The sequence below is a fragment of the Nycticebus coucang genome, chromosome 12 (assembly GCF_027406575.1).
Source record: "Nycticebus coucang isolate mNycCou1 chromosome 12, mNycCou1.pri, whole genome shotgun sequence".
Lineage (NCBI taxonomy): Eukaryota > Metazoa > Chordata > Mammalia > Primates > Lorisidae > Nycticebus > Nycticebus coucang.
This window is the reverse complement of record NC_069791.1, coordinates 26,673,307-26,692,857: the sequence shown is the minus strand read 5'-3', so window position 1 is coordinate 26,692,857 and position 19,551 is coordinate 26,673,307. Positions and strand designations below refer to the sequence as shown.

Genomic DNA, 19,551 nt, shown 5'->3' with positions numbered 1-19,551 from the left:
ATTTCATGGAATTAGTGGGGAAGGTGGGGGATCTGCTTTGCACTATTGCTGCAAACAACAGTGCAAAGCAGATCCCCCACCTGGTATTTGTATTTTATCTTGTATTAAAAAAAATACAAGGCATGTAAACAAACAGGTTAAGTGTAGTCAATGTGGACTTGCAGATATAGGTTTTATTATATAAAATCTTTAAATCAGCTATTATAGATATATTGAAAGAAGGAACCCCTGTATAAAGAATTAAAGTATGAAACAATGTTTAACCAAATAGAAAATATCAACAAATAAACAAAAATAATTTAAAAAAAAAAAGAACCAAATAGAATTCTCAACTTGAAAACACAACTGAAATGAAAAATACAATACAGGGGGGGTTCAACAGAATATTTGAGCTGGCAGAAGAAATAATCAGTAATCTTGAAAATAACTCAGTTGAAATTTTCCAGTTGGAAGAACAAAAACAAAACAGGAAAGAAGAAAAATGAACAGAGCCTAAGAGACCTGTGGGACACCACCAAGCATACCAACATAGGCATAATAGCAGTGCCAAAAAGAGAGGGTGGATACATAAAGAATTATTAGAAGAAATAGTGGCTGAAAATTTTCTTGGTTGTCTTGACAAAACTTAGTACCTTGGATGGGTGCAGAAAATGAAATTTCTAATGGATTGCACCAAGGGCTATCCATTGAAATCCCAAAACAACTTGTATATAATTTACAATGGTTTTGCAAATTTTCTGCAGACTGATCTATTGATGATATGTGTAATAAGAAAACATTTATGTTTGAAGGTGTGGCCTTTCAGGGTAAATAATCATGTTTAAGTTTCTTTGCTACCCCATCAGCTGTGACGCCAGTCTTCTCATTAGAAAGCGTGGCTGGAAAGAGCGAGGGCTGACTGAAACTAAGGATCAGAAAACTCTATAAAAGCTAAAGGATCACACAGTGGCTGACCTCCAGAGGGTTATGGGGTGACCAGCAGTAGAAATGATCCTGAGTACAAAGAGAACTAGTATGCAAGTGTTCTTTCTCCTCAGCTTTGAGGTTAGACAGATAAAACAGGCATTTACAAATTATAATTTGTATTTATAATAATTTTATTACCTGTTTAGAGCCGTAACATTCTTCCCTTGAAAGACTCAGTTAGAAGAGATTGATGCATTAATCCATCTTCACATTTGACTGAGAAACACTTTGGACCAAGTTTGGCCCCTCTGTCATAATCTCATAGTCTATTAACTGTGCTGCTCTGTAGAGCACCTATCAGTCTACACTAAATATACTGTATGTTTGTTTCTCCTGTTAGACACTGAAATTTTTATTCATCTCTGTATTCCTGGTGCCCAACATAAAACATGGAATATAGAAACCACTGAACATAAATTGTTCTGTAAGTTAATGAATGAAATACAACGACTTTAGCCCAGTAAGAAGGTGGTACAAGGAGATTTCTCCACTCTAAACTTAAAAGTGGTCAGTTTTAGTGTCAACCTGCCAGAGAAGAGTTACTCTTATTTATGGCATCCTGAGATAGTCTCCCTTTCTACCTACATATATTAAATTTTAAAATGACAGGGAGTGTATGGATAACATATATCAAGGATTAACATAGCTAAAACATACCATATGCTCAACTATCTAGTGTTTAACGAGCAAGAGTGGTTAAGCTAGAAATAACTACCATGTGTTTACTTTAGTAACTTTAATTTCTTTAATGATTGCATATCACCTTGTCATTCCCTTGTTTGCTTCAGAATAACAGTGAAGGTGCTCAGACATTCTCTGCAGACCACAGCTCATTTTTTCGAACACTATGTTGACATAACTACAATGGCTACTTTCCTTTTTTATTAGGAAGAGATTGGGGAGGAGGTTGGTAGGAAGATAAAACATGAAAGCTTAAGAAAGAATAAATTTGTATCCATATTTAATTAAAAAAATAAGAAATTGTTTTATAAGCAAGTATTAAAAAAAATCTCAAAGCAAATTTAAAAGGCCATGTGACTTAAAGAGAAATAATATCATTTAAGAAATAAGTCCACTCAATGAATGTAAATGTTCTTACACATATTGGTACTCAGTTAACCTTTAGCATCTTTGTAAAATCCATACTTTTAAAGCATAAATTTACTTATTTCAGAAGATAACAATGGTAAAGTAAAATGCCTCTTACCTCATATACATTGAATTGTGATTGACCTCTGGACAGTTCCCTGTAGCTTGTTGTAAATTCTCCAATAAAATCATGACTAAAATTAAGGGGAATAAATATATAGATTAGCTTACATACACTTGTCAATCATATTCTAAAGCATTTGAGAAAGATATAGTATAAACATTATAAAAGAAATGCTTGATATTATTATGAACACACTTCCACAAGATATTTTAAAGGACTAATACTTAATTTCATTGTTCTTTAAACCAAAATGGTGTATACTCAACAATTGTATTTTGTTAATAATTAAATATTTAATTTGTCCCATCAATATTACTATTTCTAATACTTATATTGGTTTTAATAACTTATATCTTAGAAACAATCCTTCATCTATGTTACCCAATTAATTAATTATTTATTAGAATGAAAATTGGAGACACTTGAAGCTTATTACTATCCATATCAATAATGACATACACACTATACAAAAATCTTCAAACTTTCCTATGGCCAACGTATAATAGGATGCTATTTTTAAAAAGGTCTGGCATATTAACATGGCTAATAGTCATCAAACCTTTTTTTTTTTTAAGTAATAGTAGTTAATAAGTACTTTCCTAATACTACATGGTAATTCTTAATTTCTTCACCTTAAAGCAATCATCACTGCCTTCTCAGGGGCCCTGTATGCGTAGGTGAGGAGGGAAAGGGACTAAGTCAAGACATGAGTTCTCACTACTGCATGTGATTACTCAGGTTGATGTAGACAAGATCTACAACCACGAGAACATATTAAGCAGTCAGCAGAACAGAGCAGACTTGGGTTCTATTCGAGTTAATTTAATGGCAAACACTAAGTAAAACACACACTGCTGAGGAATAAGTGGAAAGGCCAGTGATCAGTGCAGTGCAGTGGTGAAAGGTCATCTGTCAGAGGAAGAGGATAGGGACTGGGGGACCCAAGAGGAAGAAGACAGGGACTGGGGGAGCCCAGTAGTATTACAAACATCAGGGACGTCACAGTAGCTGTTTGTATCACAGAATTCAAGCTTGGCCCATTCATTTTTCAAATTCAAGCTGTTCGTTCACCGGCATAAAAATGGATATTTCTTCACCCCCCCCCCCCATCGAGTTTAATGTTTAGCTGTGAATCATTTAAAATCCATGAACCTTCCGTGGACTGAACCTTCTGTGTTATTACCACAAACAAGTTGTGCTAACCAAAAATACTGATAATTTCTAGAGACACATTTACAAGAGGAGAAAAATGCTACCTTTCTTCACCTTTACTAGAGGTTTGGAGATAAGGAATGTTTTTTTTTAATTATTTGAGATATACTTCATTTAGATAGTCAGCCTTCCTAGTTCTCCCTATTAAAAGATCGTGTACGTACATTATAGTATTTTATATAGGATTGTACTCTTTATACAGGTATCACCTTGACTGCCTCCAGATTTAACTTTCAGAAGCAGATTTACATCCATAAATATGAAAAAAGCAAAGAGGATTACAGATTATGTTATAATCATATTTATGAACCCAAAGCTCTAGACCTCATGTCTTTTAAGTCATATAGGAAGAGTTATAAAACATTACTTTAGTATTACACAGTATTTCAGTGGTAGTACATTTCTTTTTTTTTTTTTTTTTATTGTTGGGGATTCATTGAGGGTACAATAAGCCAGGTTACACTGATTGCAATTGTTAGGTAAAGTCCCTCTTGCAATCATGTCTTGCCCCCATGAAGTGTGACACACACCAAGGCCCCACCCCCCTCCCTCAGTCCCTCTTTCTGTTCCCCCCTCATAACCTTAAAACAATGGTCTGATTGGAGCAAATGAAATAATTCTCTTTGACCTTCAGAAGTGCATGCTCACTATTCTCTTTAGAATCCATTTCGGACATCTTAAGTAATAATCACTGAGATAATGGTTCTATTCAAGTACTTCAAACACAACCCCTTTATGTTGAAAGGTAAGAACAAGCCCATTTATAACCAGAGCTCACTGCAGCAGGGGTGGGAACCCAACCTGGTGACCTTAAAACAAAACACCTGCATCTTTAAAGCTCTGATGGTAGTTTCCCAATTGTGTTCTTATTATCCCTGCTTGGTTAATTATCTCAATCTAATGTTCACCTCTTAATTGTTAATACTAAATTCCTATCACATAACACTCATCAAAAACTTGGTAGAGAGAAGCCAGCAATGTTTCCTGGTCTCAAGTAAAACCAATTACTCAATCAAATCTCAAGGACATATTATACTGGCATCTCCATCTGGGTAAAGACAGCACCACATGTGGCAGAGCTGGACCCATTTGAAATGGTCAGTTTTACTGAACTACACATGTTGAAGTCATGGGGGAACGTTCTAAGCAGCAGCTCTTTGATATCTGATTTGCTGTTCTTGTTAAATTTGTTACTGTCTACAGAACTGAGTAGTGAACAACAAGTATGGAACATTCTTTTTGGTCTCAATGCTAGGAATTTGTATTTCTCAATGTATTTCTAGGCTGCAGACTTGTGCTTCCTGTCTAGAAAGGACTCTGCTTATCATGAAAAGGAGAGAGCTTTCTCCTCTGGATTAATTGTTAGAGAGCTCACAGCCAAATGTGTGGCCCATATCTGGAAAGGTCTGTCTTCAAGTTGTGCTGTCCTTGGCAGACTTCTCAGGTTCTGCACCCCTATTACTCCTATGCTTGTTTCCTCACACAGTTGAATTTGTCTTAGATGCATCTCTATAAACTGCCTTGGATCCTTTCTAGAATAAGATAGGGAATAAGTAAGTGAAATGATGAATAAAATATATGAAATGATGAATAAAATACTTGCCCCCCTATTCTAAATCTTGTTCGAGATGATTACTTTGACTAAAACACCGAATTTGCATGTCATATGAATACAACGCTATCCGTGTGTCAGAGAGGAGAAAATATATTGAGTCACAAATCAAATTTCAGCCTCCAAGACAACCTTCTGTGAGACAAAGAAAACTACATCATTGTATTCATTCAGCCTTCAGAGATGATCTGAAAGTGAGGATTTGCCAAGGTCATGGACCTAAGGTAGTAAATAGAGATAATAAAATAGCCCAACCCCAGATACTTTGTCTCCAGAATATATCTGAAGAATCTGGGTAGAAAATAGTGGATTCTCAGGGTCAATTTTGCCATCAGTGTCTTTGAATATATGGATATTTTTATAATTTCCAACCTTTGTAAGGGGTCCAACTTCAAATGCTGTGTATTAAATCATAGATAAGTACTTTAAAGTGAATATTAAAGGTAACTTTCACTGGTTTGTTATTATTAGTATTTTTCTATCAACTATTCTAGATTCTACAAAGATTAAAAGAAACTTCCTTTAATATTTAATCTGTTCATAATGTTTAATACTGTAATAGTGAAACAATTCCTACTAAATAGAGAAAATGATGGAAAATATTTTGATAATAAACCACAACTGATGATTTCCTTGTGATTCAATAATACTATTGAGTTTTGCTATTTAATGTTAATTTAATTGTAACTAAACCAATTATTCTAAGTTATAACTCCCAAGCTCTCTGAATGCATTTATAAAATTAAGTTTACTTCACTGCCATTTATCTGATTTCTGTCTGTTTATATCTGTATTTTTCTCCATATATTTTTATAATGTATATGCATTAAAGTCTGAGGCAATAAATCAAAGAGATTAAAGAGGAAATTGGTTACTTATAGCCAGTGATTTAGCTCTAAAATGCCTTTTTTAAGTAAAGTTATTAAATTGTTGAATAAAATCTGTACATCATTTCTGTGTTCAATTATCGTGGGAAAATGGCATTATGCACGGTCACATTTGTACCTGAAACACGGAGGGCATTTCCTGCATACAAACTTGTCCATCCTCCCCTACTTCTGGCATCTTCTTTCCCTGTATCCCTTATCTAGTTCTTTACAGCTTAGTTATTACCTCCTCCAAGAAAACCTTCCTGCCTCATAGCTTTCTTGTTTGCTCTCAAAAAAAAAAAAAAAATCAAAGAGTATCTCTCTATAACACAATTCCTTCATTGTATTAAACATGTCTATTTCAATATGTAAAAACTCTTCATTTGTATCATACATGAAGGTCAGAAAGGTCATACATTCGTCTTGGTATTCAGCATTCCACCTCAGTACCTGCTACACCATGAACACGGCTAACTGTGGCAAATGTACTGAGGCTGCTATCCTAGTCATGCTGTGATCTGATCTTGCTAGTAGTATTAAAAACTTTGCATTACAACAATTATATTCACCCTCCCCAAAACAGCACAAGTGCCAATCATATTAACCCCATCTCCTTACAATAACTCTGAGAGTAAAGTACACAACTGTTAGTTTACCGTAGAAATCCACCCAGGGAATCACAACAAAGACAGAAAAAAAGAGAAATAAAATATTGCCTTTGACATGTTGGCATGTCTGATGATTTTCTTCAAGGTTGCCCTGCTTTGGGCACAATAGACGATGCTTATTTTCCTGCCATTGAACCAGTTTTTCACAGGCTTTGGACAAATAGCAAATACACAATGAATTCAACTCATCCCTTTCTGTACTACTATCTGGTCTTGAGTTATTCTGTCAACCTCAGGATCCTTATGTTTTCACACCAAAACTGGAGGTAATGCCTATTTCCTATTTCAAAATGAACCCAGAGATTTCATTTGATTCTTTATGCAAAAGGTATTTCTTTAAAAAGACACTATGATAGAATCTAATTATTAAGAATATGATTCTAAACACTTATACATGTAGTAAATAAACAAGCATTAATCAAAATGGTTTATGAAGATGTAACAGGCTATGAATTGATGTATGAGGTATCATGATACCCTGGAGTTACACACAAATGTGCCCTGGTCTTTCTCGTGTAAGAATGCTTAATTCACGAGGCACAACTTTCCTCTGGAGTGCACCAGAGTGCAACATGTTTCAGGCCTGCATGAAAGGACAGCTCAAATGAGCATTTGCAAATAAATTTTATATGAAAACCAATTTCTCCAATTTCTCTGATTTGGATGCTGAAAAGATTTTGCAACAAAAACTGCCATGATCTTCCTTATGGGAACAACAGCCTTGCTTTTTATTGGCTTCCATTTGTACATTAATGTAGTGATTTCTCGTGTTTTCGTGTTGCAAAATCTGTCCAGTCTTAGCAAGCATGGAAAATATTTTAAAAATGACAAGAGTTTGAAAATGGAACAATCATGGAAATGGCAGATCCTTTTAATAGCAGCATAATTATGATGACCCTAATTGAATGTATAGGTTGCAGACATTTTCACCGTTTAAACCTATATTTGGTGGAGGGGAGCAGTGGGTTTTTCCAGAGATGACTAGACCCAAACTATTATTTTCCTGATGGTAAGTAACATATACCATGGGATTTATGGTTTTCACCATTTATGGAAAAAGTCGTCTTCATAGGTCTAGACAGCAATGTATCAGCTATCGCTGATTTCACTCATTTTCTTTGTTGTTTTTTATCTTCTTGTCTTGATTTTGACACATTTTTCAATATCAAAGAAAGATTTTTTAATAATATAACATCAATTTTCACTGATTCTTAAAGAAAACAGTTTAAATGTCAATAAAATAAAATCTTCTTCTCCTTATAACTTTTCAAATCCTGATGGAAAATAAAGTCCAGAAATATGATCTTTCAATATTCCTGTATTATGCTGGCTTATGTTTAAACAATCTGAACTAGCATGATTCTTAATTAATTGCCCCCATTAAAACAGATTATAAGCACATTCTGACAAAACTAATGTTTTCCTTCATAAAATCTTGGTTTAGGTTTTACTAGTACAGATTATTACATATAAGATATGTATAACTATTTTCGTTGGAGAAGTAAAAATTTATCTCCAGATTAGTTGACATTTTAAATAATTTCCAGAAGTTTACATTTTCTTTGATCTCATGTAGATCTAGGCCACCAAGAGGGATTTAGGGAGACATAATCACTCTCAGATATTAAGAATTCAGCAGGAGAAATATGCTAATTTTATTAGTCTTACTCATACCTGCTCTTTAACCTACTTCTAATACAGATAGAAATTGTAAAAGATGTAAATATCTTTTTATACTTATATATTATAAGTCCATTACCATTTAGTTATATGTTATTACATATAATAATATATAATAGCCACACAATAAATTTTAGTGTGTTTTTATTCTACCCATTATGATTAAGGAATGTGTTATATATTAATTTGATTACAACTTATTTATCACAAAGCCTTGGACAAACCACATTTTCTAAGATACACATTAATATGTTTAATGTGATTTTTATTGGTATAGAAAATGATATATGCCTTTATTAAGGAGACATTATATGTGATGATTTACCACATGTAAATTAAATTCAAAGTTGTATTCCTACTTAAATCTCCAAATTTTAAAAAATATATATATATATATACATTTTAATGTATAGTCATAATGTTAGATTATTTGAATCACATGTGTATCTATTAGACATAATTTAAATTTTAACTCCACATAAAACCTAGCTTTTTAAATATATAATTAGCTTTCATTCTTGTTCTATTGCTACCAACAAACTTCTGGCATCAGAACAGAGTCAAGTAAAAGCTCCCCATTCAAATTAAAATTTGCTTAATCAAATAAAAAGCATATCACATTAAAGATAAAAAAATTCTTCATACTATGTATAAAATAACCTTTCCCTAACAAGAGCTTCACAAGTGTAACAATCCAACAAAGAGTAAAACATAGTTTCTTTATCCAACTACAGTATGTTGCTACTGATCTATGATTCTATGAATTGGAAACTCAATGGAGAGAATGTATAAAGTTAGAATATTTTCAAATTTCATGGATTTGTAAATATTTACGTTATTAATGTCACGTTTTTCTGAATGTGATGGAATTCTAGCTTGTAGCTTAACATTAAAGATAGAAAAATCTATGTGATAAACATTGTATTCAAAAGTTTATACTATAAGCCAATAAGTTTTATTTTTTCAGACTAATAAGAATTAATTACTATAAACAAAAATAACAGAAGTATAAAATGACAAATTCTCTGATGACCAAAGCACTACTAAATTCTATTCTTATACTTTTTTTTTCCTATGCTATTGGTCTATAGCTAAATAAATGCAAGTCAAGGTGATCATTTCTCACTATTAGTAACAAATACATTTATTCAAAAATACATATACATATATACATACTTTGGTCATAAGAAGAGAAATTGAAGTCATAGCTTAAAAATTTTTACTTTAGCTTTGTATCATATCCTTTTTACGGCTTGCTCATTTACATGCTGAAATGATTCTGAGCTAATGTTAAATATAGATTAGGGCTTATATATTTTTTACTTTTTCAGTCAAATTTGCCTGAGTTCATTCGGCAAACATCCAACTATTTAGATTTGATATCTTGTTACTAGCTTTGTTTTTCCTCGTCAGGTATCAGTACCATTGTTTGGCATGGAGAGACAGCAACAGCATCTCAATTTGTGTTGCCTTTTCACAGTGATTAAACCTGGGATACAGGGAGTCCATAACTTCTTGAACCAAGGTCCATATTTCAATAAGAAAGTGCAAGAAAAAAAAACTGGCAAGAGTAACACATTCTCTCTCTCTCAGACACACAGACACACACAGACACACACACACACACACATATAACAGAAAACCCCCAGCTTGAAATAGCAAAAATTGGCAAGTTGCACACTAGTCCACTGCGGCCCAAGGGTGGGGTCTTGAAGAGTCCCTTCTTTGCCTCTTATGTATCCTCTCCACTTTGTATGTCGGGATACCACTTCCCACAGCTGTGCCAGAGTTGCCAACAGACATGACAAGAGTTCTAGCTCCTTGCCATCCTTGCTGTGGAGCTGGCTACCCGTTTCCATGCTCTCTCTGGCCACCGGTCTCCATACTGTTCATTATCTTCTGACAGACTGAGGGACTCAAAAAGGGCAACAGGAATCAACTGCAAAGGGTAAGTCACAAAGAGGAGGAGATTAAAGAAATTTGCTATTGAAATTCTTTCAAACCTATGGGAAAAATGCATTTTGGAGAGCATCCTTTGTTAAGGGCCCAGGTTTTAGATTTAATAGACTTATAAACCAAAGAAAAGGTATGTCTACCCGGTACAAAGTTGTATGAGTGGTTGCTGTTATTGTTCTTCATCAACATGGAGAGACAATTTAGTAAGCAAAGTCCCAAAAGCTCCAACCAAATTGCCTAGAAAATTTACCACAAATAAATCAAGACATTCACAAACTTAAATTTTATTGTGTGCTATGTAGACAAAGCATCATTAGTCAAAATGTATGTTATCAATTTTTAAATAATCATCCCACTTTAATGGAATTTCAAATTTGAGCCAAGTTAGAATAATCCTTGACATGGATTTCTTTTGGCAACTCAAACTTTTCAGATTTGAAAGAATTTCTGGCAGTAGGGGATTGCGCCCATATTTTTATTCTAACATAAACGTAATAGTTACTTATCACTTCAGCATTTATCAACTTTTCTTAGAATTCTTACATCATTACTCTTTTCATCTATCAAAATTAAAATTTCCTACACTAATTATGGGCAAACAAACGTTTTAGGCAAATTAATTCCTTAAGTAGTTTATGAATTATTACTTTTATGAAAACAGTTTAATATTATAAATATTCTGAAAGAATTAAAATATGAATATAGTATAGCTCACCTCATAAAAGAATTTTGTGAGAAGTTTTAATATGTTATACACTATGTATATTTTTTAACCCTTAAAAGCAAACTAGGAAACTATGAAGCAAACTTTCAAAATTACTGAGTTCCCTAGAAATATTAACTCTAAGAATTGAAAATGCTGAGTGAGCTAGTTCTCAGGCCGCTTAAATAGCATACTGTCTGTATGTGGAAACTATTTTTTTAAATAGTATGCTTAGTAGGCAACATGTCTTTAAGGTACATTATAAAAATCTTTGCATTTTCTAATGAAAAAAAAAAGAAGTATCCATGTAACTCACTAACTGTCTGGGTATTGGTTCTACCATTGGGTTCTACTGTCATAGCAGGTATTTTCACCCCTCAAAACCATAAATATATTTTTCTTATTCACTTTTTTAAAAGTTGAGAATTTTAATAAGCGAATACCAAAACTTTGCATTGGGTCCTTTGAGAAAAAGTATTTTCATAAATATAGGCTTAATCTTAATACATCTTAAAATTAATTTTAGAGATTATATTTTAATCCAAAGGAATCAAGACATTGGAATACATTTTAGAGATAGATAATCCAATGTCTGGATTCCTTTGGACTATGATCTAATATATTCAGAATTAGCTGTGCTCAAAAGTAGATATAATAAATAACGGTAGATTCTTTTTATATATGTAATATCTTATTCTACACCTTTAGGAATAATAACACTAAGGAAATGTTTAGGTAATAATAACTTCAAAAAGGCATTATGGTGTGTGAAGACTGAAATATAGAGACATTTTTCTACAGATCTAAATGAAAATTCCACTTACGAATTCACTTTCAAAAACATACGCCATAGGAAAAATGGCCCATCAGAATTTTTTTCTTATTTGTTATATTTATTTTATTCTATGTACAACACAAATGTGATCTAAAACTTGTAAGTTAACAGGTTGACATCTCCACCCTAGAGTTTTAATCATAGAATAACACCCACAAAACCAGCAGCGTAACTAGCACAATCTACAAATACTCATCTCTTCATTTTTACAATATTTTATTTCAAGTATCCACCAATACTGAAATTTAAAATATTTAGTATCTGAAGGTAAAAGTTGTGTGAATAATTCTGCAGTACTATGTGGCATAGCATATAAAATGGAACTAATATACGCTATTTGTATTTAATTAAAAATATAATTTATCTCAAAATTCAAAACCTCATATTATTTTGATACTCTTAAGGACACTATATCATAAATATTAATCACAGACAAATTATGATACTGAAAATCTCAAGCTCTTTTCAGAATTTATTAGTCAGAAACCAGTTATTGAGTAGTTCCTCCCCAGAACTTTAATGACAAATAATATATTCAATCCATTTACATATATACATGGAATAGATAAGAAAAATGGATGACAATGGCTCAGTCAATCAGATACTCTTTGATGATGTCAGAGAAATGCCAAAGGTATAGATTTTATTTGGCATTAGCTTTATATTAAAATGCTCTAAGTATTAGTAGGATAAAACTTAATGCAAACTATGTTATTTGGTTTCCACTATAGAACAGACATGGTTCACAATATTTTGAAATTTTGTCCCTCAAAATTTATGACCTCGGTTTGTAATGATATGGATAACTGAGGCAATTATTCAGATCATTCAAATATGCAATTATTTGCATATTTCAAATAAAACTATTTAAGAGCTTTATTTTCTCTCTTAACTTTCATATGTTGACATAAATTAAAAATTATGAGTATCCAAAACTATGCACACAAGTAGGCTGGACCTAAAAACATCATAGTTGAACTCCAGAGCTTAAATTTCGAAAACAGAGTAGAAATTCCTGATGGCGCAGAGCACTGAATCAAACTCCAGGACATAAAATATCATTTAGGGACCTATGTTCTTACTCATACCCCAAGAAGACCATGCCAGTTATCCAGTCAGAAAATTAAAAAGTAAATAAGTAAAACCAGCACTGAAATATATTTGGACTTTTATCAAAGCTGAATTTTCTGTGATTAGTTTATGCCCAGATCAACGATTATAAAATTTTCCTTTCCGAGCTGTGATGCCACGGCACTCTACCGAGGGCGACAAAGTAAAACTCTCTCTTAAAAAAAAAAAAAAAAAACCTTTTCCTTTCTGACTATGATTTGACTATGTCACGAATAAATCAGCTAAAACATGGTTTTGTCTTATTTCAATCCTCTCAGGGTATATCAACTCTAGCCAGCATCCAGTGCTAAAGATTTAAAAGTTGTATTTCAAAGGACAGATCCCGGACTTCTGAATATGATGATTCCACTTTTCTTCATTAAAAAGCAAAGCATGATGATATATACATTTTAGGACAATTATGAAATAGTATAAAAAATGGTTTTTCTGTTTGAAAGCCAAAAACTAAACCATGTAAAATGGACAAGTCATTCTACATTCAGAGCCTTGATTTTCTAAGGTCTAAAAGGGAAAGAAGAACAATAATATTCTCTACTGAAATTTTTCTTGAGAGTTTAGGAGAAATATGTAAAACAGCCTGTAACAGCAAATTAAGTTTAATACTCTTATAATGAACGACTATGAAATTGGATTAATAAGCTATTCTATAAGATCAATGTATATCATAAAAGACTGCACCACAACAGTATAAGTTCCATTCATACTCTGTCTTTTTCTCTCTAATTTCAATAGACTGTTGAAATTATTAGAAAGCAAATGTATTTGGAAAATTCATGTTTGCCCTTAGCTTTTCACTTAATAAATTTTAACGAGCTGTGTTTTGTCCAAGACATAATTGGTGTTATGCCTGTTTTATGTGTATCTGGAACACTGGTAGGTGATTAGCAACATTACAGAGCTACAGAACTAGCATGTCGATTACATAAAATCTCAAATTATCATGGTGTTTCAAATCACTCTTGTACTGAAGCTCTTCATCTATCAAAGAAAACTCCCTTTACTATATATGTTGCAATTTGTCTTCCAACAATCTTTTGCTTTTTAACTGTACAATAATTTTACTTATAAAGTTTTGTATATCTATCATTCACTTCTCAGCCTTTTGGCTAAGATCAAATGTAAAGCTCTATAGATCTAAATCTCTGGGATTCACCAAATAGTTCACTAAATATGAAAGGTGTTTGGTCAGAGGGTCATCATGGGTACACCAAGTAAAATGTGAATAATGTGATACCCCAAAGAATGACTAAAATTTAAAAATTGGATCCAAATGTTGACAAGGATATGGAGCAACTGAAACTCTCACACAGTGTAGCAGGAAGGTAAACTGGCAAAACCACTAGGGAAAGCTGTTGGTCAGAATTTTCTAGGGCTAAACTTGTGCACCCTTATAACCTTGCCATGTAAAAACTAAAGGCACATACACAAATATGTTCACGTAGCACTGATTATAATAACCCAGACTGGGGAAAACAAACTCCAAATGTCTATCACTTAAAGAATATACATGTACTGTAGCTTATTCATACAGCAGAATATACAAAAGCAATTGAAATAAACCAATCAACATGTAACGACATGAACTTAATTTTGACCAAAACCAGAGTTTTGTACATAAAAGTACACACTGTGGGATTCTATTTACATAAACTTCAAGAACAGGCAACACTAAACTATAGACACAGAATCTGAAGTGTTTACTATGGAGGAAGGTGGGTGGTGACTGGGAGAGGGGAGACAATGGCTCTGAAAGTGCTGGTTAGGCTCTGTTTCTTCATGTGGGTGCTCCTAATGTGGTGTTTTCAGTTCTTAAAAATTCACTGTGCTGTATAGTATGATTTGGGTGCTTTATTAAATTACATTGTAATTGAGCTACAAAGTTTATTTTTGCGATGGACGCTTGAGTTCCATCTCTTCTTATGTTTGCAAGGTCCTTTAAATTCAGAGATTAAACCATAGTCTTCTATGTGCTTTTCTTTGTATTCTTCCCATTTATGTGGAAATTACTTGAGTCAATGGTGGAGGTTTTGATTCATTCTTAAGTTACTTTGAATCTTATACCTCATACATTATTTTAAACAATAGGCTAAATTGGCTATTTTCTATAATTTCATTCTTCCTGATCTAATTCAAAAGTAGAAACTAGGTTTCTCTCAAGCAGGGAAATAGCTTCTCCGAATTTATCATTAAGGAAATAGTAGAGCTGGATTCAGTATTAAAACCCTGGACTAACAGGTTATCAAACTACTATTAGCAATATTTAGCTATTGCCAAATATTTTCCAGATAGAAACCTTTGTAATATTCTTACTTATTCTTCTTACTCATCTCTCTTTCAATCACACAGGTAAAGAAGTATGAGGAGGATTATGAACTGAGTTCTCAATCTGGTAACTGCTGGGTTAGAGAGCTACAGATTTGAATACTAAATCATGTTTGCAGATCAAATTAAAAACTAACATTTACAGATAACTTGAGTTCTTTTACTGACACAGAATTAACCCTAACTCAGCAATAGAGGCACTGGAGATTAAAAAAAATAATTATATATATATATATACATGATTTTAGAAAGATGAACTTATAACCCAAATTTTTCTGAAAGGCATTTATAAAACCCTGGTTTCACCTATTTGCCCTCTTTCCAGGGCTTGTTGGAATATTTTGTACTATTCTCAACACTCCTTTCTCTGTGAGTTCCCTTCATGTCATTTCTATAGGTCAAGGCTATCTTTAGTTCAGATTTCTTTTTTATTTCCTTAGGTTGCAAATAAAAAAAATTGTTTTCTACAGCTATCCCACTATCCTTACTATTCTTTTTTGTGCAGTATCTGTTTACTTTTTAAAACAGAATTTCAAACAGGATTTATTCTATTATATAAATTTTGTATGATCACAAAATAGATTTTGCAAATATTTACAACCTTTCCATAAACATCCACTATTTATTATATCTTTTCATCTCATGAAAAAAATAACGACAGGATTAACTTTAAGAAAACCATTCATTCTAGTGACAATGATGGCTTTATTTTATTATTTACAACAGATGCAGAAGTTGGCTATTCCCTGAATATAGTAGATGGGAGCAAGAGAAGCATTGCTCTCTTGCTCAGTGTGACCATGATTTTTCCAGTTTTCAAGGGTGGGGCTATAGTAATACCGAAGGCTTCCATTCGAGGTATGTAAATAAGTAGAGTCAAAATAAATATCAAAATACAATATTTTGACATTTATTTATCTACCTACCCATTGATATTTGGTCACTGTTTAGAGTCTCCCAGGGCCTCCCTACTACCAGCTTCTGAGGACCTTCCCTGGACTCCCTAGTCCACCCCATAATCCTGGAAATACAAAGTTGACCCTGGTGAAGAAAAGGGCTTTGCGGACCTTGTTCCCATTTTACAGCTTCCATTTATCTTGAAAGTTGATAAATATTTTAAATATCAGCCCCGGTTATCTTAGAAAGGAATAAAACCCGAGAGAGGAAATAGTGATGAAATTGATCATTCATTAGGGATCGGAAATAATGACATACGCTCCATCTCCTCTTTGCAAAATGTAAAATAAAGTCAGCTGTAAAGCCTCCTCCAGCCATAGGATTCTAATATTACTTTATTACAGGATTAGAAATTAATCCGTGTTCCAGGAGAGGGAACACAGCAAGATGGCCAAATGGAAACCCCAGCAGCCATCCCTCCCACAAACACAAAATTCGACACCTGTCCACACAATCACCTTCACAAGAGCCAAAAATCAAGCAAACAATTGTATTACATGGTTTTAACATTAGATCAAGGAAAGAGACACTGAGGAGGGCGGAAAGGACAATTTTGCATGGCCTCTGCCACCCTGCCCTGTCTCCCAACAGTGCCACCCTAGCATATTGAATGGGTTTCCAGGGGAGGGAGAGTGAAGAGATTGTGGCTCTTTTGCATTGAAACCAAGGGCTACTCTAGCACAGAACACAGCATGGGGCAGAATTGTGCCAATGGTAAAGGAAAGAGCATTGTGATCACCCTGGCCTGAGGGAAATCCTCTACCCCAAAACCTGAACTCTATGAATCCTGAACTAAATTCATAAGGCAGTTGGATCACAAAAGCTGAAGTCTTTGGGCAATTTCTGTGGCTGTACTGGCTCTAAGCCAATGGACTTGAGGTACACATGACCTGGTGAGATACTAGCAGGTATACACCTGTGGCCAAGCCCATACCTGTCACCCTCCCCCAACTACAGGCAGTATGGCTCAGGGAGAGTCTTCTTCCAGTTGGAAAAGGGAAAGGGAAGAGTTCAAAGGACTTTGTTTGCCAAGTGGGTATGAGCTCAGCCTCAATAAAATAAAGTATCAAGAAGACACCTAAAGCCCCTGGATCCAGGCTTAGTTCCTGGATAGCATTTCTGGTCCCACCTGGGTCAGGAGCAAATTTGCTGCCCTGAAGGGAAGGACTCAGTCCCAGCAGGATTCTCTACCTGCTGACCAAAGAACCCCTGGGCTTTTATAAACGTCAGAGGTATCCAGGCAATAGTCAACACTGGCTTTGGGTGAGGCCAGGCGGGCTTCAGGTGTGACCTGGCACTGCTGGCCAAAGGCAAATATTATCATAGCCAAAGAGAGAGATAGACACCAAAACAATGCTCGTTGGAGACCTCAACACGCCTCTTGAAGCAGTGGACGGATCATCCAGAGAGAAAATCAACAGTGAAACATTGAAATCAATCGGCACCATAAATAAATGGACCTAATAGATATTTATGGAACATTTCAACTAACGGCTGAAGAATACACATTATTCTCAGTTCACGAATCATTCTCAAGAACACACCACATGAGAGGCCACAATGCAAGTACTGAAAAAATTTCAAAAACTGAAAACACACCAAGTTATTTTCTTTGATGACAATGGAATAATACTAGAGATTAGTAACAAAAGGAACACTGGAAAATATACAACTACATGGAAATTAAACACTATACTCCTGAATGACCAGTGGGTCAATGAAGAGATTAAGAAGGAAGTTAAAAGACTTCTTGATATAAATAAAAACATATCATATCAAAACCTGTGGATACAGTGAAAGCAGTAATAAGAGAAAAGATTACAGTAATAAGTGCTTACAGCAAAAGAGTAGAAAAGCTTAAAATAAATAACCTATTGATACATCTCAAAGAAATAGAAAAACAAGAACAAACCAAATCTAAACTTATTAGAAGGAAAGAAACAATAAAAATTGGAGCAGAAATAAATGAAATTAAATAAGAATTTTAATGAATTAAAATTTAAAAAAAACTTTGAAAGATAAACCAAATAAATGCACATTCAGCCATACTAAGGAAAAAAAAGAAGACATAAATAAATAAAATCAGAGATGAAAACATAGAGATTACAAGCCACACTGTAGAAATCCAATGGATTAGAGAATACTATGAATAACTATCCACCAATCGACTGGAAAACCCAGAAAAAAGGGATAAATTTCTAGACACACACAACTAGTAAGATGGAAGCAGGAAGAAATCCAAAACCTAACAAGTAACGAGTTATGCGACAGAAACATAAATAAAAAATCTGCCATCAAAGGAAAGCCTGGAACCTGATGGATTCTCTGCTGAATTCTAACAAGCATACAAAGAACTAATAGCAATCGTACTATTCAAAAAAGAGAGGAAGAAGGGATACTGTCAAATTCATTCTACAAGGCTTGTATCACCTTGATACAAAAACTAGTCACAGACACAGTAAAAAAAAGGAAACTATAGGTCAGTATCTCTGATAAACATAGAGTCAAAAATCCTCAACAAAATACTAGCAAACCAAATTCACCAGCACACTGGAAATGTGATCAAGTGGGATTCATTCCAGGGATACCAGGATGAGTCAACCTAATGCAAATCAATGTGATTCATTGTATCTACAGAACAAGGGATAAAAACCATATGATCATTTCGATTGATACTGAAAAACCACTCAATGAAATTCAACATTCCTTCATGATAAAAATTCTCAGAAAACTGGGTATAAAAGGAAACTACTTAAACAGGTTACAACCATACACGATTGACCCATATCTAGTATCATACTTCATGGGAAAAAGCTGAAAGGCTTTCCATAAGATCTGGAGCAAGACAAGGATGTCCACTTTCCCCACTGTTATTCAACATAGGTCTGGATGTTCTAGTTAGAACAATCAGGTAAGAGAAATAAATATCCAAATTGGAAAACAAATCAAAGTACCCTTTTTGTAGAAGGTAGGATCTTATATCTAGAGAAACCTAAGGACCCTACCCCCAAACTATTAGAACTGATAAATTCAGTAAAGTTTCAGGATATAAAATCAACATGCAAAAGTAAGTAGAATTTCTACATGTCAACAGTAAACAACCTAAAAAAGAAACCAAGAAAGTAATCCCATTTACAATAGCTACGAATAAAGTATCTAGGGATAAATTTAAACAAGGAAGTGAAAGTTCTGTATAATGAAATCTATAAAACACTGAAGTAAAAAATTGAAGAGGACACATCCCCATGCTCATGGATCAGGACAGTCAACATGGTTAAAATGTCTACATTACTCAAGGCAATCTACAGATTCAATGCAATCCCCAACAAAATACTAATGACTTAGTTCACAAAAATAGGAAAAAAAAAAAACCCTAAAATTTATATGGAACCAAAATAAGTTCCAGAATAGTCAAAACCATCCTGAG

General features: G+C 33.7%; 1 protein-coding gene across 5 annotated transcripts in view; it reads right to left on the bottom strand.

The window, feature by feature from the left end:
• Positions 1–19,551, bottom strand: part of CPNE8 (copine 8) — a 308,616-nt gene that overhangs the window by 160,775 nt on the left and 128,290 nt on the right. For all 5 annotated transcript variants that reach the window (XR_008373258.1, XM_053555697.1, XM_053555699.1 and 2 more), the window contains exon 11: positions 2,174–2,249. Coding sequence is in view for 4 of the 5 variants with exons in the window: in XM_053555697.1 (XP_053411672.1) it covers positions 2,174–2,249 (76 nt within the window). In the remaining variant the exon portion in view is untranslated. The remainder of the gene's footprint in view (positions 1–2,173; positions 2,250–19,551) is intronic.